This window comes from Mus musculus, chromosome 16 (assembly GCF_000001635.26).
Source record: "Mus musculus strain C57BL/6J chromosome 16, GRCm38.p6 C57BL/6J".
Lineage (NCBI taxonomy): Eukaryota > Metazoa > Chordata > Mammalia > Rodentia > Muridae > Mus > Mus musculus.
The window spans coordinates 15,566,147-15,592,274 of NC_000082.6; the positions used below are offsets into that span (position 1 = coordinate 15,566,147).

Sequence of the window (26,128 nt, forward strand, 5' to 3'; positions counted from 1 at the left end):
TTCCGCCATTGGTGGCGCACGCCTTTAATCCCAGCACTCGGGAGGCAGAGGCAGGTGGTCTACAGAGTGAGTTCAAAGACAGCCAGGACTACACAAAGAAACTCTGTCTCAAACAAACAAACAAACAAACAAACAAAACAAGAAAATAAATATTCCATCATATCAAAATCTGCACCTTGTCAGTGTATAATATAATCTCTAAAACTTGAGACCTTACAAAATGAAACTCTGTAACACCATACAGTGTAACCACAGACAAGAAAATTTTACTAAGTAAAAACCACATTACTGTAACACCCACTATGACTACTTGTATATGTAATATGAATTAGCCTCAAAATACATAAAACTATCGTTGCCCAATTAGTAACAGTTAATCTGAAATTCTATTTACCAGTTGTAAAAATAACTATCCAGCCAATTATAGTGGTACATCACCTGTTCCAACTGGGCCTGGATTACAAGGCAAGACCTCATCTCAAACAAAAACAAGAACAAAACAACAAAATCTATATCAATCAAGAAAAAACTTGGAATCTAATACATTTATCTTAATTATTTCCACCCCTGTAAACTCACATCTATATCCAAGAATTAAATCAGTTTTTGCTTTTGTATCTTCAAATCCCAAATGACAATAAAAAGGTTTTTTGAGAAAGTACATTAATGAAAAACTTTTTCTTTAAGATTGATTTATGAATTTACTTATGTATACAGCATTCTGCTTCAGTGTACGCCTGCAAGCCAGAAGAAGACACCAGATCCCATCATAGATGGTCATGAGCTACCACGTGGGTGCTGAGAATTGAACTAAGGTCCTCTGGTAAACTCTGAACCATCTCTCCAGCCCCCAATGAAATACTCTTCTGCACAGCTAGTGGAACGGACACTGACACAACTCTAAGCCTTGCGGTTCAACACACATCCCATTGCTAGGTGTGCTCCCCAGAAACACAACTCACACTACATCCAGGTAACAGTACCAGATCATGAACTGAGTGAGAGCATCAAGGTCCTTCTGCTTTCCAGAGGAGTTGAGTGTGGTCCCTAGTACCTACAAAGGGCAGTTCATGACCACCTCATTTGAAATGGGAAGTATGGTAGTACAACCCTTTCTGGTTATATCCAACACAAAGGTAAAGAAACATCACAGGAAGAAATCTTTGGTTTTTGCCTGCTTGCCCTCATTCTTGCTAGCAAGTATTAGAAACTACTTCTTTAGGATTCCAACATAGATCTGAAGAACAGCAGCTTTCTAGGAATACTCCAGGATTCTAGCATCACATTGAGACTGTTCAGACGTCCAGTTTCTTGGACTAACAGATCCCTGGACTACCACAAGACAGCCATTGTTGGGTTACCACTTGTAAGCCATTCAGTAAGTCATTATATTTTAAAATCCTAAAAACATTAAAATAATAATAATAAGCTTGGCCAGCTACTGGCTTGTGGACAGAGTGATGAGCATGGTGGCCTGGTTCCAACCTGGTAAGTTGACATGGAGGCTTGCCATGAGGTAGCTACACCACATGACAGATCCACTCTCCTAAGCAGGTTTAGGAACTCTAACCTAACCACTAATTCCTATGAACATGAACAGATTTCTCACTTGAGTTGTACTCTGTCTTACTTGTAACATAGTCAAGTTTTGATGAACACAAGCCTAAGTGTCCAGTAAACAAACCCTGCAAGATTGCAGTCTGCTTTCTGGGAACAATGTAGCAATCAATATATAGTAAAGATTTTAAATATTCACTAAGAGTTTCTTTTGGAAAAAAAAAAACCTGCAATGTGAATTATCTTAATACAAAATTGGAAGAGACAGGGATCAATGGACAGGGAAATGGAGAGCAAGAGAAGGCAAAAGTGGATGAGTAATGAAACCCAAAGAGGGCTACCTAAAAAACATTAAAAGAAATAAAAAAAAAAAAAAAAAAGAAAGAAAAGAAAAGAGAACTGCGAGTAAGATGAAGATTATGAGTCAAGTCAAAGCCACATATATTAAAGTGGTTATAAAGAGGTAACCAGGTTAACAGTCTTGCCATTTGGGTATATACAACTATCCTATTCTTAAATGTCCTCCTCCCTCCTGTAACACTGATGCACTAAAATCTAAAATCTTTCCTAACAAACTGCGGCACACTGACTCATCCTGAAAGTGGTTTGTTTGGGTTTTGTGGGGTTTTTTGGGGGTTGTTTTGTTTTGTTTTGTTTTTGGTGTTTTGTTTTGTTTTGTTTTGTGACACAAGTCAAGAATGCCAGGTTTTGTGTTGGGGAAATGGCTCAGTCAGTAAAGTGCAAACTCAAGGACCTGAGTTCAAGCCCTAACACCCAAGTCCAAAGCAGCTAGGCAGAGTAATGTGTACACCAGTATCTCACCATCGGGGTAAAGAAAGGGATGAGGGGCACTGACCTAGCCAAATCAGAAAACCCGTGATTCAGTAAAATGTTCAGACCAACTAAAGATGACACCAATGACAAGCTCTGCTTCTGGGTACATACATGTACACATAAACACCACCAATCTCCTCCCAAACATTAAAGATATTTCTATAAGATGTATTTTTACTTCAAAAAAAATGATTTACTTATTTTTATTTCATGTGCATTAGTGTCTTGCCTGTTCTTATGTCTTTGTAAGGGTGTCAAATCATTTGGAGCTGGAGCTATAGACAGTTGTGAGCTGCCATGTGGGTGCTAGAAATTGAACCCTGGTCCTCTGGAAGAGCAGCCAATGCAATTTAATCACTGAGCCATTTCTCTCCAATGCTTGTTTTTACTTTTTAATTTGTGTGTGAGAAAGTGGGAAGTAGTGTGTGTGTTTGTGTGTGTGAGTATCCTTGTAGTCTAGAAGAGGGTACCAAATCCCCTGGAATTTAAGTGGCAGGTGGTTGTTCAGTAGGTCCTCTGGAAAAACAATGCACGCTTATGTTGGCTCATTTTTATATCAACTTGACAGGGGCTCAGATCATCATTGAAGGTATCTTAATCTAGAAAATACCTCCATAGGCTTGGCCTATAGGCAAACCTGGGGGACATTTCTTGATTGATGTGGGATGGTCCAATTCAATGTGGGTAGTACCACCCCTGGGCTGGCTGGATGAAATAAGAAAGCAGGCAAAGAAGCAAGCCAATGAAAAGCACTCCTCCATGGCCTCTGTATTAGCTACTTCCAGCTTCCCACACTGACTTCCTTCAGTGATGGACTGTGTTCTTGCCTCCAGGTTCATGCCCTTTTTGAGAAGCTGTTCTAACTTCCTTAGTGACAGACTGTGGTGTGAAACTGTAAACTGGAATAAACCCTTTCCTCCCTAAGTGGCTTTTGCTAAGTGTTTGATCAGAGCAATAGAAAACTAAGAGTAGTCTCTTAATTGTGGAGCCATCTATCTTTCCAGCCCCTTAAACTGTGTCTCTTGAAGAGACTGAAACTTCTCTGGTGACCTGAATAGGGAATTGAATTGAATAGGGACCTGAATTGCTTAGCTATTCAATGGCTTTATTCTTCCAGCTTTGTTTTGTTTTGTTTCTGGCCAGAGATTACCTTGTATTTACCAAGTATTCCCAATGGGGAACTTAAGAAACCTCAGTCTTGGTGGCACATGCACTTGGAAAGGAAAGGCAGGTGGATTTCTGAGTTCGAGGCCAGCCTACTCTACAAAGTGAGTTCTAGGACAGCCAAAGCTAGTCAGAGAAACCCTGTCTGGAAAAAAAAATCCTCAATATTTTCCCTAACTTTAGATGAGGTGGGACAACCATGACTGTAGGGAGTATGTATCACTTTAAGGACTTATCCAATATTCTAAACCATTCTCTTGCCTGAGATCTAGGTTAAAGGGAACCAACTCTGAAATAACTTCCACAGGAGAAAGTCACTCAGCTGCACATTCCGACTCCAAACCATATTTGCAATGGCCTCTGCTACAGTTTTCTATTTTTTTTAATTATTTTCTTCATTTACATTTCAAAGGCTATCCTGAAAGTCCTCTATACCACCCCCACCCTCCTCCCCAACCCACCCACTCCCGCTTCCTGGCCCTGGCATTCCCCTGTATTAAGGCACATGATCTTCCCAAGACCAAGGGCCTCTCCTCCCACTGATGGCCACCTAGACCATCCTCTGCTACATATGCAACTAGAAACACAGTTCTGGGGGGTACTGGTTAGATTATACTGTTGATCCTTCTATGAGGTTGCCGACCCCCTTAGCTCATTCGGTATTTTCTCTAGTTCCTTCTTTAGGGGCCCTGTGTTCCATCGAATAGATGACTGTGAGCATCCACTTCGATATTTGCCAGACACTGGAATAGCCTCACAAGAGATAGCTATATCACAGTCCTGTCAGCAAAATCTTGCTGGCATATGCAATAGTGTCTGAGTTTGGTGGTTGTAAATGGGATGGATCCCCAGGTGGGGCAGTCTCTGCAAGATCCTTCCTTCCATCTTCGTAACTCAGTCCATGGCTATTTTGTTCCCTATTCTAAGGAGGAATGAAGTATCTACCCTTTAGTCTTCCTTCTTGAGTTTCATGTGTTTTGCAAATTATATCTTGGGTAGTCTAAGTTTGTAGGTTAATATCCAGTTATCAGTGAATGCATATCATGTGTGTTCTTTTGTGATTGGGCTACCTCACTCAGGATATGATATCCTCCGGATCCATCAATTTGTCTAAAAATGTCATAAATTAATTGTTTTTAATAGCTGAGTAGTACTCCATTGTGTAAATGTACCACATATTCTATATGCATTCCTCTGTTGAGAGACATCTGAGTTCTTTCCAGTTTATGGCTATTATAAATAAAGCTGCTATGAACATAGTGGAGCATGTGCCCTTATTACAAGTTGGAACATATTCTGGGTATATGCTCAGGACAGGTATTGCTGGGTCTTCCAGTAGTACTATGCCCAAATTTCTGAGGAACCACCAGACTGATCTCCAGAGTGGTTGTACCAACTTGCAATCCCACCAACAATGGAGAAGTGTTCCTCTTTCGCCACATCCTTGACAGGATCTGCTATCACCTGAGTTTTTGATCTTAGCCATTCTGACTGGTGTGATGTGGCATCTCAGGGTTGTTTTGATTTGCAATTTCCTGATGATTAAGGATGTTGAACATTTCTTTAGGTGCTTCTTGGCCATTTGAGTTTTCTCAGTTGAGAATTCTGTTTAGCTCTGTTCTCCATTAATAGGGTTATTTGGCCTGTTTTGTGACCAATTATATGGTCAATTTTGGAGACGGTACCATGAGGTGCTGAGAAGGTTTATCCTTTTGTTTTAGGATAAAATGTTCTGTAGATATCTGTTAAATCCATTTGTTTCATAACTTCTGCTAGTTTCGATGTATCTCTGTTTAGTTTCTGTTTCCAGGATCTGTCCATTGATGAAAGTGGGGTGTTGAAGTCTCCCACTCTTATTGTGTGAAGTGCAATGTGTGTTTTGAGCTTTATTAAAGTTTCTTGAATGAATGTGGCTGCCCTTGCATTTGGAGCATAGATATTCAGAATTGAGAGTTCCTCTTAGAGGATTTTACCTTTGATAAGTATGAAGTGCCCCTCCTTGTCCTTTTTGTTAACTTTGGGTTGGAAGTCAATTTTATTTGATATTAGAATGGTTACTCCAGCTTGTTTCTTCGGACCACTAGCTTGGAAAATTGTTTTCCAGCCTTTCACTCTGAGGTAGTGTCTGTCTTTTTCCCTGAGATGGGTTTCCTGTAAGCAGCAGAATGTTGGGTCCTGTTTGTGTAGCCAGTCTGTTAGTCTATGTCTTTTTATTGAGGAATTGAGTCCATTGATATTAAGAGATATTAAGGAAAAGTAATTGTTGCTTCCTATTATTTTTGTTGTTAGAGATGGGTTCTGTTCTTGTGGCTGTCTTCTTTTAGGTTTGTTGAAGGATTACTTTCTTACTTTTTCTAGGGCATTATGTCCATCCTTGTATTGGTTTTTTTTCTGTTATTATCCTTTGAAGGGCTGGATTCATGGAAAGATACGGTATGAATTTGGCTTTGACATGGAATACTTTAGTTTCTCCACCTATGGTAATTGAGTTTTGCTGGGTATAGTAGCCTGGGCTGGCATTTGTGTTCTCTTTGGATCTGTATAACATCTGTCCAGGATCTTCTGGCTTTGGTGAGAAGTCTGGTGTAATTCTAATAGGTCTGCCCTTATATGTTACTTGATCTTTTTTGCTTACTGCTTTTAATATTCTATCTTTATTTAGTGCATTTGTTGTTCTGATTATTATGTGTCGGGAAGAATTTCTTTTCTGGTCCAGCTTAGTTGGAGTTCTGTAGGCTTCTTGTATGTTCATGGGCATCTCTTTCTTTCGGTTTGGGAAGTTTTCTTCTATAATTTTGTTAAAGATATATACTGGCCCTTTAAGTTGAAAATCTTCATTCTCATCTATGCCTATTATCCATAGGTTTGGTCTTCTCATTGTGTCCTGAATTTCCTGGATGTTTTGAGTTAGTATCTTTTTGCATTTTGCATTTTCTTTGATTGTTGTGTCCATGTTCCCTATGGAATCTTCTGCATCTGAGAATCTCTCTTCTATCTCTTGTATTCTGTTGCTGATGTTCGCATCTATGGTTCCTCATTTCTTTTCTAGGGTTTCTATCTCCAGAGTTGTCTCCCTTTGGGTTTTCTTCATTGTTTCTACTTCCCTTTTAAGTCTTGGATGGTTTTGTTCAATTCCATCACCTGTTTGTGTTTTCCTGTAACTCTTTAAGGGATTTTTGTGTTTCTTCTTAAAGGGCTTCTACTTGTTTAGCAGTGTTTTCCTATAATTCTTTAAGGGATTTTTGTGCTTCCTCTTTAAGGCATTCAATGTCCTTCTTAAAATCCTCTACCAGCATCATGAGATATGATTTTCAATACGAATCTTGCCTTTTAGGTGTGTTGAGGTATCCAGGACTCGCTGTGGAGGGAGTGCTGGGTTCTGATGATGCTGAGTGGTCTTGGTTTCTATTAGTAAGAATGTTACGTTTGCCTTTCGTCATCTGGTAATCTCTGGTGTTAGTTGTTATAGCTGTCTCTGGCTAGAGCTTGTTTCTCCCGTGATTCTGCTAGTCTCTGTCAGCACTCCTGGGAGTCCAACTCTCTCCTGAGTCTCAGTAGTCAGAGTACTCTCTGCAGGCAAGTGAGCAGAGGTCTGGAGCTCAGCTATGCCTCCTAGCTAAAGATGAAGCCCCAAAAGAGACCCTGTCCCAGAAGCTATGTTGTTTCTGTAGCCTGCATGCTCTTCTGTACAGACTGGTCTCTTTGGGACCCAGGATACAAGATGGCGATCTCACCTGGTCCCGCGGACAGGGACTCTGCTATGATTTTCCGATCCTGTCTATTACTTTTCCTCCTTAAGTGCATTCTGTTACACTTGCAATCTCATGGATAAGGAACCCTGCTCATCAAATCCCCAACATGTCTGCCTCCTTGTTTTCCTACCCTCAAACTCTTCTGCTGAGACCCTCTCATTTCCATAACTAGCACAGTCAACATGTTTGCCATTCCTCTTCCCATTGGTCCCTGTCCTTCCCAACAGTCCTCACTCCTGATTTGTTTGGGTTTCTGTTGTTGTTTAGGTTTTAGGGGTTTTGTACCAAGCCTTAGGAGTTCTGGGATTACAGATCTGATGCTCACCACATTGGGCATTTTTGGTTTTAAATGTGATTTCCAGGTATCAAACTCTGATTATCAGTAAGTGCTTTTAGCTACTGAGCCATCTCACTGCCTGTCCCCTCTACTTCTCCAACATATTTTAAACAAGTTAATTCAGATCTGAAAGTAGGAGAAAATAGTTTTTGTCTGTGTTTATTTTTATAAATTATAAAATATTAAAATAAAATGTCCAAAGTTTTATGTTTAAATTCAGCTACCTAGGTATTTATTAAGATTACTTTGTAGAAAAAATGTTTTGTTTTGTTTTCAATTTAAAATTGAGATGCTAAGCAATGAAGTGCACTGGCTGCTCTTGGAGAGAACAGGGGCTCAGTTCCTAGTGTAAGAAACATTGGATATTAGCTTTTACTGCAAAAATTATAAGTTTATAACACAGAATTAAACATTTTTATCTCTCCCATCTTTATAAAAATCTCTTAATGCCCCATACACACACCTGGTAAACTTTTATGCATAGAAATGCTATTGCATGTGCAGTGGCTTAAACAGCCAATTCTTTCTATTTCCCTTCATTTCCTCTGTTCCAATTTCAAATGGCCCGTGAATATTCTAATTATTCAGCCACACTCTGAACCACTGGGATGAGTGTGCAAGCTTTCCCTTCATTATTGGTATTTCTAAATTTTTATGAAGAACATAAGTTGTTTAAAAATTAAAACAAAATAACATGGATCAAAAGGCAAAGTTTCCAAAGTTGGCTGAAGATCATCAGCCACTTCCTGTCTGAGCTTTACTAAGTGAAGCTGAGAGTAAAGGGAGCTTTCCTTGGGCCACAGGATATGCTTTAGGGCCAGCACTGTTAAAAGCAGATCCACAGAGGCTATGTCAGTCACATCTCATATAGAAAAACTACACCAATAGCCCATATTTTATGACTAGGTGCACTATACATTCAAAATTTGAACTAGTATTTTTTTGTGAGTGTGCCCACACACTTTCACACACATAGGCAAAAAGTTTTAGCACTTATTACAGTAAACTTTTCAGTGAAAATGTGAAATAATATAATTGCTCAGCAAATGGCACATAGAATTTTAAACACTGAAAATAAGGAGTCCAATTTTTATAGTTCAACATGAAGAACCTCAAATTGGCATGTTCATGATAATGAAGTGAGACATGTCAGGAACATGTAAAGTAATGACACCTGCTACATTCAAGAAAAGTTACCTCTAAGGCCAAAACCAAAAGATGTTAAAGCATGAATATGATGATACAATTTAGATTTTATCCTAATGCTCTCCTTCACAGCAACCTCTTGCCAGATATTTTATGAAAAAGTCACAATCTCAGTTTTAAAATCTGTTTTTTGGTTGAAACAAAGTAATAGTGGTTATTATCCTGGCTATTTGCTTTGTAAAGATTGTGGAAGCAGGAAATGTGGCTAATCTGGTGGTGGAGAGAAGGAGAGAACTGATTCCAGAAAGGCACTCTGACTTCCATAGGAGCCCACCTGAACTTTCTTTGTTTTTTTTTTTAAAGATTTATTTATTTATTATATGTAAGCACACTGTAGCTGTCTTCAGACACTCCAGAAGAGGAAGTCAGATCTCATTACAGATGGTTGTGAGCCACCAAGTGGTTGCTGGGATTTGAACTCCGGACCTTCGGAAGAGCAGTCAGGTGCTCTTACCCACTGAGCCATCTCACCAGCCCCCCACCTGAACTTTCATACCCACTTTTGATGGTTAGTGTTTGTAAACTTGAATCAGACTAGAGACATCTGGAAGAGGGAACCTCAACTGAGGAACTGCATCCATCAAACTGGCCTGTGTGCAAGTCTATGGGGCATTTCCTTAATTGGTAACTGATGAAGAGCCAACCCTGCTGTGGGCAGTGGCATCCCTGGGCAAGGAAGAACAGCTGCTGAGTCAGAGGAAACAGTGTTCTTCCATGGCTCTGCTTCAGTTCTTACCTTGCGTTCCTGCCCCAATTTCTCTCAGTGATGAATGTTTCCCAGAAGGCTCCAACGAAATTAAACCCTTTCCTCCCCAAGGAGGAGAACTTGTGGCACAGTGGCAGTACGAGTCTGACTCCAAACGTAGTTGTAGACCAGAAGGACTGATATTCCCTGAATCCTTCCCCTTTGTGCCAATCAGCCAATCTTATCAGGTATAGAGTTGGGTACCCACATTTTCCTTTGTGCAGACACCCAAATTATTCTTTATTTCTGTAAGTATTAGCATAAACGTGTGGCTTTTAATAATACAAGAAGAGAGAACAGGAGGGAAAACGGATGTGTAGCTACATAAAGTATCAGCAGCATGAGAGTAATGATAAGGAGAGGGAGCACAGAGAGAGATGAGGTAAACGAGAATATACAAAGTCAAGAGTGTAGACAGGCTCACTTCCTAGTAGGGATAAAGTCCATCCATCCTACCATATTCCCTAACATGGACCCTGCATTGAGTCTGCTCTCAGCGTGACACCTTAAGAGCATGAGTCCACAGTCCAATGAACCCGAGCAACAATCTATTCACATTAGAACTTCAGCTTATTCTTTTGTTATCTGTTTTAATGTGTTAACCATGCTCAGTCTTGAGTATTCAGACACACTTGTTCCTCAAAGAAAAAATACCCTTTATGAATATTCATCCTTTTAATCTCAAAAAGTACCTTAACTCTAAAAAATAATTTTCTCTTTTGTGTGTGTGTTGGGGGGGGGGGGGCTCAAGACAGGGTTTCTCTGTGTGGCCCTGGCTGTTGTGGAACTCACTCTGAAGACCAGGCTGGCCTCAGAATAAGAGATCCACTGGCCTCTGCTTCCCAAATGCCGGGATTAAAAAGGCATGCACCACCACTGCCCATGGAAAAGAACTAAAATTATTGATGCAGTTAATAAAATTCTAAGAAAAGTATTACCATAACTTGTAGACACCTGAAGACTTTAAGGATAGGCTTAATGGTGGTTTAATGCCTATATTCCTGGCACTCAGAAGGCTGAAGCAGAGGGATTGGGTCAGGTTCAAGGCTAGCATGGAGTTGGCTACAGTGCATCATCTTGAAGAGGGTGAGAGGAGGGGAAGACAATAAAAAACAACCTAAGACAATCTATCTTTTTTGTGTCAGGGCCAACTATGCAGCTGGCCTCAAATCCCAATCATCCTGCTTCTACCTTCTGAGTGACAAATTCTTTAGTCTTTCAGCTGAACAAAACTTTAAAACCCAGATAAAATAAAATTATTATCATAACTTACCATTCCACTGGAATTATTGATCCCATTCATATTAATTTTTGTTACAAATCTAACTGATGGAGGAGCTTCTGGGTATTTAGATCCACATTCTACTTTCAGGCTATATATTCTGTTTTCATAGTTTGTCTGGAAGGGTGGGGAAAAGAAGGGATAATCATAATGACAAAACTAAAATACTGCCCAACTGTTAATAAAGAAAAATACAGTATGAATATACTCTTTATGTTGCTTGTGATTGTGTATGAATTTTATACAAGTTATTTGAACTATATAGTTGAACTATATAGTACCAAGCATACTTAAAGTATAGTATGAAACTAAAACAATCCTATAAAGTGAAATTGGAATAATCAAATTTACTCTTGTGACACAAATGGTGCCTATAACAAATTAAAAAAAAAACAACTTAAATTTAGATTTCACTTTATTAAAAAGGGAATAAAAAGACAAGTAGGTGGCTTCATCTCACATACATAAAGGTTTTCCCCTTCCAAAACAATCCCATTTGTTTCTATTATCTCAGTAATACAACAATGTTTCTTTTTATTCTCATATGGATTGCTAAATAAAAAGTTATGGTTCACTTTTCAGAGATGAGCAGGCAATTCTAGCAAAAGGAAAATCATGGCATGCCATCTTACAACAGCAAAACAATTGCCTATTTTCCATTACTTATATTATTAATGAACTCTGTAGTTATTAACCCCATTATCTGAGTTAATGTATATGATACATTTATACATTATTTTCAAACATTGTTTCTAATTAATGGAGTTTAGCTAATACTGCTATTTTATAAACAGGAATTTTAAGCTATAACTTACACTTCAAGACTATTCAGGTCTTATTCTCATGATATAATTAGCTTTTCTTTCTCATTATATTTTTTGTTCACTTAATAGTATAGTAGTAAAACATGAAATTACAGAAGTGAAAGGAACAAATTTAATACCTACTGATATCTGTATTAAACTTGGGAGAAAACAAGCCAACTCAAGCATTCAGTTTTGATAAATAAAAGCTACTCAAGGAGACTTCAGATTTGTAATATTAAACTACTGTAATATGAAATGTATGAAACAGATTGGTACATATTAACAAAACTTTACTATCTTGAAAGAGCTCTATAAAACTCACCCAAATTTAACAGCAAACAGTCAGTATCCCCAGCAATTTGGTGCTATACAAAAATGAATAAAATCAAACAGTTCTCAAGAGAGAATCTTTTTTCGTGATTTTCCAATTTGAATGGAGACCAAATTAAATAAATTACTTAAAAAGAAGGAAAAATAAAAACAACAACAAAAAAAAAAAAAACACTAGACATGGTGGAATGACTATAATCCAAGCATTAGAGAGGCTGCGGCAAGAGGATTACTTCCAAGCCTCAAGCCAGCCTGGGCTGCTAGCAAGATTCTACTACCCAAAAAGCAAACACAAAATTAACAGAAGCAGGTCCTTCTCCTCTTCTCTGAATCAGGTCATAAAACCTGGCAGGCATGCCCTAATGTAGGCCATCACCTCATATCCTACAGCCAGAAACAAGGAAAATTTTCATTTCTGAAAAGACAGGGATACAGAAGAACCTAACAGGCCTTGTTCAATGCTTCTCCCCCGTTTAGTACTATTGGATCAGGCTCTCTGTGCAAGCATATGCCAGATTGTACACTCTCAACCAACCAGTGTAAAATTCTCTTGATCTTCATTGTAAAGCCTACCTTGTCACGTAAATCTCTAATAAAATAAGTGAGTATTATACACCTCAGACATAAACCTTGTAAGGTGAAGATAAGGTAGTATTCTTCCTCCCTTACAGCTCCAATGCAAAGTCCCACAAGAAGGTCCATGGCATCAATGTGCCTGTGCCTCGGTGAGTTCGGAGACAGAAGCTACAGAAATAGCCTTCAACTCCAACTGGACAAGGCCGAGACATGGTATGACACCAGGAAATGCAAGTAGCTTAGGAGTCCTAATGGGACCCAAATGGATGAGAAATAAAGTAGAGACTATAGCAGTTCTTTCCCACTGGAAACGTTGCTAATAATCTGCCTGCAAGACTACTGATAGCTCAGACACATTCTTCAGATACTGAGAGCACGGGCTAGAGAAAAACCCAACCTAAATAATTTCAAATTTAGAGCTGAGGAGATGGCTCAGTTGTTAAGAGCACTGACTGCTCTTCCAGAGGTCCTGAGTTCCCAGCAACCACATGGTGGCTCACAGCTATCTGTAATGGGATCCAATGCCCTCTTCTGGTTTGTCTGAAGAGAGTGACAGTGTACTCATATTAATGAAACAAATAAATCTAAAATATAATAATTACACATTTATATTTTACCAAGTTTTGACTTAAATCTTCAAGCCATTCTATACCAAAATGTTTAAAAAAGCACACACACTTGCTTTTATTTTAGCTAGACTATCATAATAATGGTTACAAGCAATGAAAAAAAAATCAAAGTTTTCATCACAAATACCAAGTTACAAAGTCTTTTAACTATCAATCTTATATCTGCATTCTAAAATGTCTTATGGAAGAATTGGAGCAGGAGAAGACTTTTAAGAGTGTACATAAAGTCCACGAGCTGTGGCCTCTTAGCAGACTTGGTCTAAAAGGACTACAAAGGGAACCCCAGCCAACACCATAAAACATCCTTCCTCAATCTAACATTGCTAATTAGATGAAACATTTTTTTTAATAACCAGGAAAAAATCTAAACTGGAACAGAACAGGTAAAATTCTTTCATCAGAAAATAAGAAAAATTGGACCCCATGGCAGAGACAATAATCCTAAACGACTCAGAAATCTAAACTAGCATGATTAAGGTACAAAATTTGCCTAGCCTACACAGCAAGTTCACAGCTAGCCTGGAGGATTCAGAGATTGTTTCTCAGGGAAAGTCAAAGAGTCTGGGGATGCAGCTCAGTAGTAGAAACCTTGTCCAATATATACAATGCCTTAGGTTCAATCCCAAGTATCACAAGCACAAGGAAACAAATCTCTCCGAGATGTCACAAGTCACAAACATTAAAAAATACCTATTTCAATGCACTGCATAAGACCACTGAATAAATGCACAGTAGAAAAAAAAGTTTCTCCATATAAGAAAAAGAAATACATAAAACAGAACAAAAAACCTCAAATAAACCTGAGAAAGACAAAAACAAATGCACAAAAGAGCAACAGCAATACTAGAAAATATTTAAGAATCTTAGCCAGTCAGTGGTGATGCACCCCTTTAGTATCAGCACTTAGGAGGCAGAGGCAACATATCTCTGTGAGTTCAAAGGAAGCCAGGTCTAGAATGAGTCCTAGGACAGCCAGGGCTACACAGACACCCTGTCTCAAAGAGGGGGTTAAAAAAAAAAAAAAAGGATCTTATTTTGTTTTGTTGTTGCTAAAAAACCCATGTTGTATGCGTACTAATTTCACATGTTCTACCACTATGTCTGTAAGTGTCTTACTTGCTACTTTATTTTATAAACTAAGGCACTAAGTACCCCAGGCCTGTTAGTGTTACAGCAATGTGTAATCACTGCACGTCAATTTAGAGATCTTCAGTCACATAAGAGAGCAGTAACATGCAACACACTCCCCCATATAGCCCCTCCACTTCCATACTTTTCTTCATCTCCGATATGGAATGTTTCCTATCCCCAGCTCCACCTTTGAAAGTCCTACCAGCCAGTCAGTAGTCCTTGACGGCCATTCCAAAGCCACTCCTACGCTCAGCTTGCCTAGATTTACTCCAGGCAGAAGAAACGCGGTGAACTTGCTCAGCCATAGTAGAACCTAACACTTGAATGTTTTTCTTTTTTACTAAAACACAAACACTTTAGGGACAACAACCATGCCACTTTACCCCAGTCCTCTTGATAACCAAGCTTATACACTTCCAACAGGAGGCATCAATTAATAAATGTACATACGATTCATAAAAATGAAGGGATTCTTCCTGTCAAAAGTTATCATAGTTGCTTTTAATATCAATAAACAATAACTATTAACATTAAACATGTATACTTTGAACATGTATACTGACCCTTGGTGGCCCAATAATCATGCCTGTCCACCTTGTAAGTGTCATGTCTTCATCATCTTCAAGGCCCCAGCTAACAGTACCATCACCTACTCCTTTTTGTCCTTCTTCAAGTTCTTCCAACAAGCGAAAATTACGAGGAACTTTAACTCCTATACAAAAGAATGTCAATGTCAATATAAAAAAACTCATAATTATTAAAAGATGAACGTTTAAATTAAGCCTTTTGAAAATTAATTTTCACAAATTATTTCACCCAAAGGCAAACTTCCCTCAAGAAAGAATTATGCCTCAGGAAATATCTGACTCAGCAACAACCTCTCAAAATGAAAATGCCAGCAGGTGTCAACTGTAAATACCTTCTTGGATACGTGGGACTTTGTGTCCACGTCTCCTTCTCAATGCTGGAATTTTGTCTGGTTTGAACCTAAACATGCTATCATAGTCTCTGTGAGTTCCTAAGTGTCAGTTCTCTCTGCTGTAGTATCACTGGATCTATAAATCACACTCCAGGGTCGGCGTCATGCCTAGGAGTAGTAGGCCAACACAAACTTTTTTTTTTTTTTTTTTGGTTTTTAATTTTCTTTTTGACACACACACACAGAGAAACTGAAAGGCAGAGAGGGAAAGAATATGACAACAGGTGGGGGATAGGGGAATATAAGAAAGGTTTAGGGAGAAGAAAGGATATGATCAAAATATACTGTTTAAAATTATAGTTTTAGCTGGATGGTGGTGGTGCATGCCTTTAATCCCAGCACTCAGGAGGCAGAGGCAGGTGGATCTCTGAGTTTGAGGCCAGTCTGGTCTACTCAGGTCTACTCAGAGAAACCCTGTCTTAGAAAAAATATATAATGTGTATGTGTGTGTGTGTGTGTGTGTGTGTGTGTGTGTGTGTATAAATACATAACACATATACTGTGTATATACATATATATGTAAATACAGATTTTTGATGAAAATGCCATAGAAAGCATTGTGTCAAACATAACCAAGAGTTCTGCGCATGTATATAAATTCCTACTCAATCAGCTTTATACATATATTAATCTGTGAGAAAATTAGCATAAAATGAACATCTTCCCATAGCTGAGGCTCTTAGCCATGGACATATAATTAATGGAAAAACCAGACAGTTCAACTAGCAAATGAATATACACACACCAATAATTTTTTATGAGAATTTCATTCAATTTTAGAAATGCAACAAAAGGTAAGGTTTTCTAGAATACTGAGGGCTCCTGACCCAGATCAAAGGAGCTCTACAGAGATCTCCATCATTCAACCCTACCTAGGGCCTCAAGCACTCCAACCATTCTACCACTAAACTATACTCCCAATCCTGTTAAGCTACAGAAAACAAAAACTTTGCAATTAAACTACAGCCATTCAGAAACTGGAAAGAACCCACATGTTCTTCAACAGAGGAATGGATACAGAAATGTGATACATTTACACAATGGAGAACTACTCAGCTATTAAAAACAATGAACTCATGAAATTTGCAGGCAAATAGATGGAACTAGAAAATATCCTGAGTGAGATAATCCAGTCACAAAAGGACACACATGGTATGCACTCACTGATAAGTAGATAGTAGCCCAAAACCTCAGAATACCCAAGATACAATTCACAGACCACATGAAGCTCAAGAAGGAAGAGCAAAGTGTGGATGCTTTAATCCTTCTTAAGAGGAACAAAATACTCACGGGAGGAAATAACGGAGACAAAGTGTGAAGTAGAGACTGAAGGAAAGGATATCCAGAGACTCCCCACCTGGGGATCCATCCCATCCATATAGTCACCAATCCCAGACACTATTGTGGATGCCAAGAAGTGCTTGCTGACAGGAGCCTGATACAGCTGTCTCCTGAGAAGCTCTGCCAGAGCCTAACAAATGCAGAGGCAGATGCTCACAAGCAACCATTGGACTTAGCACGTGGTCCCCAATGGAGGAGTTAGAGAAGGGACTGAAGGAGCTGAGGGGGATTGCAGCTCCATGGGGGGAGCAACAGTGTCAACCAGCTAGACCCCCCTGGAGCTCCCAGGGACTGGACCACCAACCAAAGAGTACACATGGAGGGATCCATGGCTCCAGTTGCATATGTAGCAGTGGATGGCTCTGTCGGGCATAAATAGGAGGAGAGGCCCTTAGTCCTGTAAAGCCCCATGCCCCAGTGTAGGGGAATGCCAGGGCAGGGAGGTCGAAGTGGGTAGGTGGGTGGGGGAACACCCTCATAGAAGCATGGGGAGGGGGGATGGGATAGGGGGGTTGCAGAGGGGAAACCAGGAAAGAAGATAACATTTGAAATGTAAATAAAGAAAATACCCAATAAAAAAAAATTGCAGCCATCATCTATAGACATAATTTATACAAATACTAGTTTAATAGTAAATTTTATTCAGATTAATTCTCAGAGAATAAACAGCAAGTAAGATTATCTTGATAAAATGAAGACTCACCAGAACAGCAATTTAATTTTAATTTCTAAAATAAGTATTTCAAAGACATATCTAACATTTAAAATATACAATATACTTACTTTGTTTTATTTTCCTTTCTTTTGAAACAGGGTTTCACTATATAGCTCTGGCTAGTCTGGAACTCACTATTTTAAATTGATAACAAGTTTCGGGGGCTGGTGAGATGGCTCAGCAGGTAAGAGCACCCGACTGCTCTTCCAAAGGTCCTTAGTTCAAATCCCAGCAACCACATGGTGGCTCACAACCATCTGTAACAAGATCTGATTCCCTCTTCTGGTGTGTCTGAAGACAGCTACAGTGTACTTACATATAATAAATAAATAAATCTTTAAAAAAAAAAAAAAAAAAAAAAAACAAGTTTCATTCACAAATGAGAAGAGAAACATTTTTTAATACAGTATTTTTTTAAACATTTATTTATTATATGTAAGTACACTGTAGCTGTCTTCAGGCTTTTTTTCCTCACTCCAGCCCCACTCCCTCTCTGTAGCTATCTTCAGACACCCCAGAAGAGGACATCAGATCTCATTAGGGATGGTTGTGAGCCATCATATGGTTGCTGGGATTTGAACTCATGACCTTCAGAAGAGCAGTCAGCGCTCTTAACCACTGAGCCATCTCTCCAGCCCAATACAGTATTTTAAATCTAATACATTCCTAACACACTCACCCCAATGAGTACCTTTTTAAAATGTATTCACTTTATATCCCAATATCAGTCCTACCTCTTCCCGGAACCCCTCATGCAGGTCCTCCCCTCATTCCTCCCTCCCCATCCTCAAAGAAGGTGGGGCACCACCACCCCAAGCCCCATTCCCCACTCCTCAGGCCAGCACCAAGTCACTGCAGGACTAGGTTCATCCTCTCCCACTGATGCCAGACAAGGCAGCCCAGTTAGGGGAAGAGGATCCACTGGCAGGCAAGCAACAGATTCAGGGACAGCCCTCGCTCCAGTTGTTGGGGAATCCATATGAAGTCCAAGCTGCAAATCTGCTACAAATGTGCAGGGGGCTTAGGTCCAGCCCATGCTCACTCCAAAGAGTACCTCTTAATATGTTTATTAATCTTTATATATCTAAAATGGCATCAACTACATAAGACTCCACATAAAGTATAATCAACTCTAAGACAAATGCCAGACACTGAAATGTGACTTAGAATTGAACTAGACAAAATGAAAAATCAAACTTCAAATCAGTCTTTGAACATTTGAAGCATCTGAACTATAACTTCAAGTACAAGTCAAAGGACCTCCAACTTAGATGACTTGCAAAGTACATTAGACTATGGTATGGACAATGTATTAAGAGTTAATCACACTGCACCTATTCCTGTAGAGACTTGATGCCCCAGTGAAGGAGGTTGCAGGGGTTGTGGAGTAGGGGTAGGAGGTTAGGAGGGGAGATTGGGGAGCACCTTCTCAGAGGCAGAGGGAAGGGAGTGATGAACTTCTTCCTGGAGGGGGACCAAGAAGAGGGGAAAATTTGGAATGTAAATAAATAAAACAATCTTTTAAAAAAGATCTAATCACACAGCTGTTATTATTTATGACAGCCACAAGGATTCTGACCATCTCTATCCATAGTACCCTAAAGGTATATGAACTATTCATTCACAAATCTATTTGTTATATATTAATACCACTAGATAAAAGAGGAAATAAGCCTCCATTATGTTAATGAATTTGAACATAACAAGCTTTTAGGATACTTTCACTTAAGAATGGCAAATTAAAAGCAGTGAAATATCACCATATAAGATTATACTTGAGCAATTTATTTTCTCATTAAGTCACTGACATAGAGTCAATACCACAGGAAATTATGACAATAAAATAGGTACCTAGTTATAAACCTGTTGAACTTACAGCAAATACTTTTTTCTTCTCCCAATATTTGTGCACCAACCTAAACCAAGTGCAGCTGAGATTGAACACTAAGACAAAATGCTTCTCCCTAAGAGCTTAAAACTCAATGACAAAATCAGGTAGTGGATTTATTCATATATGAAGACCCAAATTGTCTGTATGCTACAGATGTGAAATAGACAAGCTCAAGGAAGAACATAGCAGTGGATTAGCATGCTCCAGTAAAGCACCCAACAGTGCTTATTGTAGAACTATGAAGGGCGCTTTCCTTAGAATAATGTAGGGGTACAGGCAAGTGATAAGACACTTTGGCTTCTCCTGTTCTAAGTTCTGAGTAAAATTAGGAATTATACATCCTTTAAAAGATATAGATGTGAGGTCTTTGAACAAAAACTATAACTGACTGGTTATAACTGCTCTTCTAGATAATCCAGAAATTGTAATTATCTTCCATAATCAGATGACTATATGAAACAAAAAACAGCTATTCCAAATAAATGAGGAAATAATTGCCTCTTGTCGGTACTGTTTAGTAAATGGCAGCTTGTAATCTGGGTATATGACACCAGCACAGTAACAGTATACCAATCTATGCACTGTTTGTACTTGTAAGTAACATTTCAGTCACTATACTGAAAGACCTATGGCAAATTACAGTATGTCCAGAGAGTAGATGGCTTGCAACATGCCTGATTATTAGCTATATTGCTGTTTTTAACATAAGCCACACTTTCAAATCTTAAGGTGAAATCAGACTTCTGCCACTCTGTCACATGGTAATAATCATGCACAATCATTCAATTAGAAAATGAAGAGCAAGCTAGGCCATAAAGCACCTATTAAAAACCAGTGACTACACGGGACTTTAAAGATGACACCCCACCCCAGAGAGAATGAGGATGATAAACACATTGACAGGGAGGAATGAGCACAGTAACATCTTCATCCCCTGAAGCAAGACAATAGAGGCAAAGGATGACCCTGGCCTAAGAATGGCAAAAAGTACTCAAGAGCTCAAAAGCCTGAGTCCTCGGAGGGACAGAAGCAATACCTAGACTCACCTGCTGCCAGGTAAAGTAGAGTGCACTAGGTGGTGCGGGCAGAGGACAAAGACAAGAGAAACGTACTCGTGAGTACGAGCTAGCAACAGGAGGAAAACAAGAACAGCAACAGGGTTCAGAAAGCTAAGCTCTGACATATGTAGCTGGCCCAGTGGGCTTCTGAAAGGCAGACTTAGAAACAGCAGTAGAAACTGAGATAAGCCTCAGAAGCATAAAAAGGCACAGTGATTACTGAGCTTTTAAATGTAATAAAGTTGTTCTGCTATTACTATATCTATGTACCAGAAGTGAAAGCAAGTGACAAAGATAGGAAAAACACTTGCAAAGGTTATTATCTGAGAGTTTCTGTCTAGAATAAAGAACTTCGCCAACCAGATTAAAAACAATAAAAGCAGCCCAATTTTTAGCATAGTCAAAGAATTGACCACAGTGACACATGCCTATAATTCCAGCATTTGATAAGTAAAGCCCAGAGGGTTGAGAGTTCAAGACTAACTGGCAAAATGGCTCAGTAGATAAAGGTGCTTGCCATCAAGCATGCCACACAAGTTTAATCCCTAAACTCCACATAATAGAAGGAAACAATACAACTCCCCACAAGTTATCCTCTGACCTCCACATTCATGTTGTGATACAAATAGACAGACAGACAGACACACATACACACACACACACACACACACACATATATATATATGTAAGAATTAATAAATGCTTAAAAATATTTCAGCTGGGCAGTGTTTTTAATCCCTGCACTTGGGAGGCAGAAATTCTGAGTTCAAGGCCAGCCTGGTCTACAAAGTGAATTCCAGGATAGCCAGGGCTACACAGAGAAACCCTGTCTCAGGAAAAAAAAAAAAAAAAAAAAAAAAAAGGAAGAAGAAGAAGAAGAAGAAGAAAATGAGTATCTTCTTCCCAGCCATGCAAGGTCAGAAGAGAATAATGAATACAAGCTTCATACTTTGTAAAAAGTCCACAGCCACCAGAAGTACCTGCTCATGTTCTAGGTGAAGAGTGCAAGGGTTATTTGGTCCAAATCAGTATTAGGAGTGATTTGGTTTCCCCATGAAGCAAGGTGTCCTGACCAACAGCAGAATGTGCCTGCTGCTGAGAGAGGAACATGCTTGTCCTGGACCAAGGAGAGCTGGAGAGGAAGCACAAGGCTGTTCACAGATGCAGTGTGGACGCCAATTGATGGGTGTTCTCAACTTGGTTATCTTGGGGAGTAGGGGAGATCGATATTGATTCCTGGGATGACAGACATTACTATGCCTTAGGTGGGGCCCAAAAGAGCTAACAAAGCTGAAAACTTTTCAGTCTCTGTAAAGAAGACAATGCCTACCAATATGTTGTTAGGAAGCCTGCAAACAAAGAAAATAAACAGCCTGGAAGCAAAGCACCCGAGATTACGCCACATGTCCTACAACACTCAAGTTTACACACTGCTCTAAAGAAACAATGCACTGATAAAAGTAAGGGAGGGGCTGAAGAATATGCTAAATTTTTGGCAAAGAGATTAAAGAAGCCAAAGGAACGCTCCAGGAACAATTGCCAAGAGACACAGGCAGTCCTCACTACAGTCTTCTAATTCTGAGCTCAGTTAAGTCTTTAAGTGGTGGTGGCCCACGCCTTTAATCCCAGCATTTGGTAGGTAGAGGCAGGCAATTTCTGGGTTTGAGGCCAGCCTGGTCTACAGAGTGAGTTCCAGGACAGCCAAGGCAACACAGAGAAACCCTGTCTCAGAAAAAAAAAAAAAAAAAAAAAACAGAGTAAGAAATAAATGATCAGACCTTGAATCTCAAACAAACAAAGCAGTAAGATCCCATGCATCCCATACACAGGATGGCTAAAACCAAAAGTCAGAGGCATTGTTGAGCGCGTGGAGAAGGATCATCAGGCAGGCACTGCTGCTAAGCCTGCAGTCCCCTCTGGAAGAGCACAACAGCAGCTCCCGACAATTAAGCACAGTCATCACTATTCCCAAGCAAGTCACTTCCTGGTTTCTACCTTTTAAAAGCATATTTTAGAGCAGACACAAATGTTCACAGCAGCCTTATTCCCAACGCTGAAAGAAATTTTAAAAAGTAGCCAATTTAAAAAAGTTTATGTCCAGCAACAGGTGAATGGACAAATAAAAACAATTGTGGTAAAGATATACCACATTTCTTTTTTTTTTTTAAGATTTATTTATTTACTATATGTAAGTACACTGTAGCTGTCTTCAGACACTCCAGAAGAGGGCGTCAGATCTTGTTACAGATGGCTGTGAGCCACCATGTGGTTGCTGGGATTTGAACTCTGGACCTTCGGAAGAACAGTCGGGTGCACCTACCCACTGAGCCATCTCACCAGCCCAATATACCACATTTCTTTGATCATAAAACAGTATAAAAGTATTCATGTACACAGATGGCTTTTCAGCACATATACAATGCATAAGGTTTCCCATCACTGTAACAAACCACCTCAACAACTTAAGGGCAGTTCAGGAATTACAGTCCTTCCTCGGGTGTCCCCAATTGTTTTAGAGCTGTGGGTAGAGGGAAGCACAAAACCAGAGAGAAAAAGGCCACATACAAGAAGGCTTTATCTCCTACTTTCCACTCCTACCCAAATGTCACTAAATTATAAATACATCAATGGATTAACCCATTGATTACATCAAAGTCAATCAACTCTCAATGACTGGATCTGCCAAACAACCATCAAGCCTTTATTAACTCATGAGCCTTTGACAAGGGTATTCATATTCAAGCCATAACAGAGTGAAAAAGGTGACTATACAGACATTAAAAAAAAAAAAAAAGAACATAAAGAAGAGCATGATTTCACACATGAAAAGTCAAAAAGTAATCTGGAAGCTGCTGGACACTGGAGGAAGTAGGAAAGTGCTAGTGTGATTAGATTTACTTCCTAAGAAACCATTCACGAGCCAGGCATGGTGGTGCACGCCTTTAATCTCACCAATTGGGAGGCAGAGGCAGGCAGATTTCTGAGTTGGAGGCCAGCCTGGTCTACAGAGTGAGTTCCAGGACAGCCAGGGCTACACAGAGAAACCCTGTCTCACAAAACAAAAGGAAGGAAGGAAGGAAGGAAGGAAGGAAGGAAGGAAGGAAGGAAGGAAGGAACCATTCACATTGGGGACACATTCTGGAAAAAGCACTCTGACACCAAGGAGAGTGGAGGAGATGTCAGCGATGGATCAGAGTCAGGACAGCTCCTGGAAGGCCTCAATCTCAGGACCAGCTCACATTTTATCTTATGCTCTGAAACCTCAGGGTAGGGTGAGAAAAGCAAGCAAGGTTTTACAGAAGGTTATGTGGCTGTCAGCAAGCTGTTAAGGGCAATGACCCATTGTTTTGAGTAGCAAGTGAAGTCATGAATGATAAATAGCCAATACAAGCAGTGTTTAAGTTAAAGCACTAAATAAATCAATAAATCGGCATCTGACTGGCCCTTTTCTTTTAACCTTCTGCTACTTCACACACCTCTAAACACACCAAACTCCAGTAAACTGTAAATAGTTTACATCTCAACTTGGCTCAAAAGACAGATCTGCATTATACTATTACAACTATTATTTCAAAAACCTTACGGATGACAAGAAGATTTCTCTTCTATAGTTTGAATATTTGCTAAGTCCCAACTTAAACTGAAAATAACATTTATTCTCACACAAAAGAACTACATTCTATAAACCTACTCCCAAACCTGGTCCTGACAGCTCATCTTCCATATAGTTCCACTTAGTTCACAGTAGTTCTCAAACAACAAATATTATTATTCTAGTCAACATGGTTTCCATTTACCTGTAAGTTTTATGTTACACAGTTCCCAAAATAATTAAGTGAATGTTTCCATCGTTACGTAGCCCTTGCTATGAATGGTTCCCATCTACATGGATTTCTGTAAGCAGTGTAAATAACACACAAGCCAAGCTTGTGCTATCATTACAGAAAGTACATATGTGTATGTGAAGGCCAGAGGTCAATATCAAATGTCTTCACTTTTTGAGAAAGTGCTTCCGACTGAACTTGGAGCTTAGTGATTGGTTAGTGTGGTTGGTCAATGGGCTCTAAAATCTACCTGTCTTGGCCACACCATGCCATGCACTGGGTTACAGATGGACATCACCTGCATTCCCTAGCTTTATGTAGGTTCTGGAGATCTTAATTCAGGTCCCCACATGTATTTTATGGACTGGAGGAAAAAAGAAAAACAAAAATAAATAAATAAATAAATAAATGGCTATGTAGCAGAGGATGGCCTTGAGCTCCAGATTCTCCTACCTCCGCCTCCCTGGCAACTTCATCAACACAAATGGAAACAATGGTTGTAAGGAAAGAACGATTTCAGATAGGCCTCATGCTACATACCTGTAACCCCTGCTATTTGGAAGGCTTAGGCAGGAGAACCATAAACTCAAGGAATGGTTAGGCAAAGTAAAAAGTAAAAAGAAAGCCAGACATGGTGGCACACTCCTTTAATCCCAGCACTCGGGAGGCAGAGGCAGGCAGATTTCTGAGTTTGAGGCCAACCTGGTCTACAGAGTGAGTTCCAGGATAGCCAGGGCTATACAGAGAAACCCTGTCTCGAAAAACAAAAAGAAAAGAAGAAAAAAAAGAGAAAAAAAAAGAAGAGAAAAGAAGAGAAAAACTGTAATGTCCTTACTATGCTTGTTATGCCAATTAATAATTTTACTATTTTTTTCACCTTTCTAGGGCCTTTAATGTCTTGAAATTTTCAAAGATCTAGAATAACTTTTTCATTTAAGTAATTGCTTTGAACAAGTTTCATAGCCATTTTTACTTCCCCAAACTACTCTGTAGAGAAAGGACTGTTTATATGATGAGGCTGTATTATGTGTTCATAGTACAAGAGTTTACCAAGAACATATGTATATCAAGAACAACAAAATCTACTAAGCCAGCAGTGGAAGTTTGAGGAAGAAAATACACTGAAGTTCAACTTTTCCATCAATTAGTTCTGAGGCCCAAGCCACTGTCTCCAGTACTGCTTGTGAGCACTGGCATATGTGTGTGTGTGTGTGTGTGTGTGTATGTGTATGTATATGTATGTATGTATGTATGTATGTATGTATGTATATGTATATGTGTATGTATACGTATACACATAAGAAAACAAGAACTGGTAATTAAGTGGCAGGCCTACAGAGCATAGCCATCTAGAGCAGCAGGAAATCAGAATACTATCACAGTAGTCTTTCTATACATCTTTTAAAAAAAAGGATTATTTATTTTATATATGTGAGTACACTGTAGATATCTCCAGATACACCAGAAGAGAGCAGTGGATTCCATAACTGATGGTTGCAAGTCACCTTGTGGTTACTGGGAATTGAACTCAGGACCTCTGGAAGAACAGCCAGTGCTCTTAACCAGTGAGCCATCTGCAGCCCCAACACTAGTCTTTCTAACATACACAACTATGACCACTTCTGAAAAGGGTAATTATTTTTCTTTGGTTGTTTCCTGACCTTACACAGACTTACAAAAAGGGAAAAATAAAATCTGGGTTTTTTTTTTTTTTCTCTAAGCCTCTCTCATGTATCTGCATTCAAAGAACCTACAGACCCATCAAAATAATCTAAGTGAATTTTTTTCAATGTCATGTAACAATGTAATGCAGTACCTAAAAAGAGCTCTTAATACCAAAAGGAGACCTAAAGTAAAAACTGAAAATATAAAAATAGTAAACATGTTGACATATTAGGTCATTAACTTTGACAAATGTGTCACACTAAGCTATCAAAGGAAGAGAACTGATTGCACACCATCTTCTCCATT

The 26,128-nt window shown here is 39.2% G+C and overlaps 1 protein-coding gene across 3 annotated transcripts in view; it reads right to left on the minus strand.

The window, feature by feature from the left end:
- Window positions 1–26,128, minus strand: part of Ube2v2 (ubiquitin-conjugating enzyme E2 variant 2) — a 43,533-nt gene that overhangs the window by 15,161 nt on the left and 2,244 nt on the right. For 2 of the 3 annotated variants that reach the window (NM_023585.4, XM_011246011.2), the window contains exons 2-3: window positions 14,913–15,061; window positions 10,869–10,994 (exon numbers count right to left, since the gene is read on the minus strand). In NM_023585.4, the coding sequence (NP_076074.2) occupies window positions 10,869–10,994; window positions 14,913–15,061 (275 nt within the window). The remainder of the gene's footprint in view (window positions 1–10,868; window positions 10,995–14,912; window positions 15,062–26,128) is intronic. The other variant, NM_001159351.1, reaches the window with a different exon arrangement.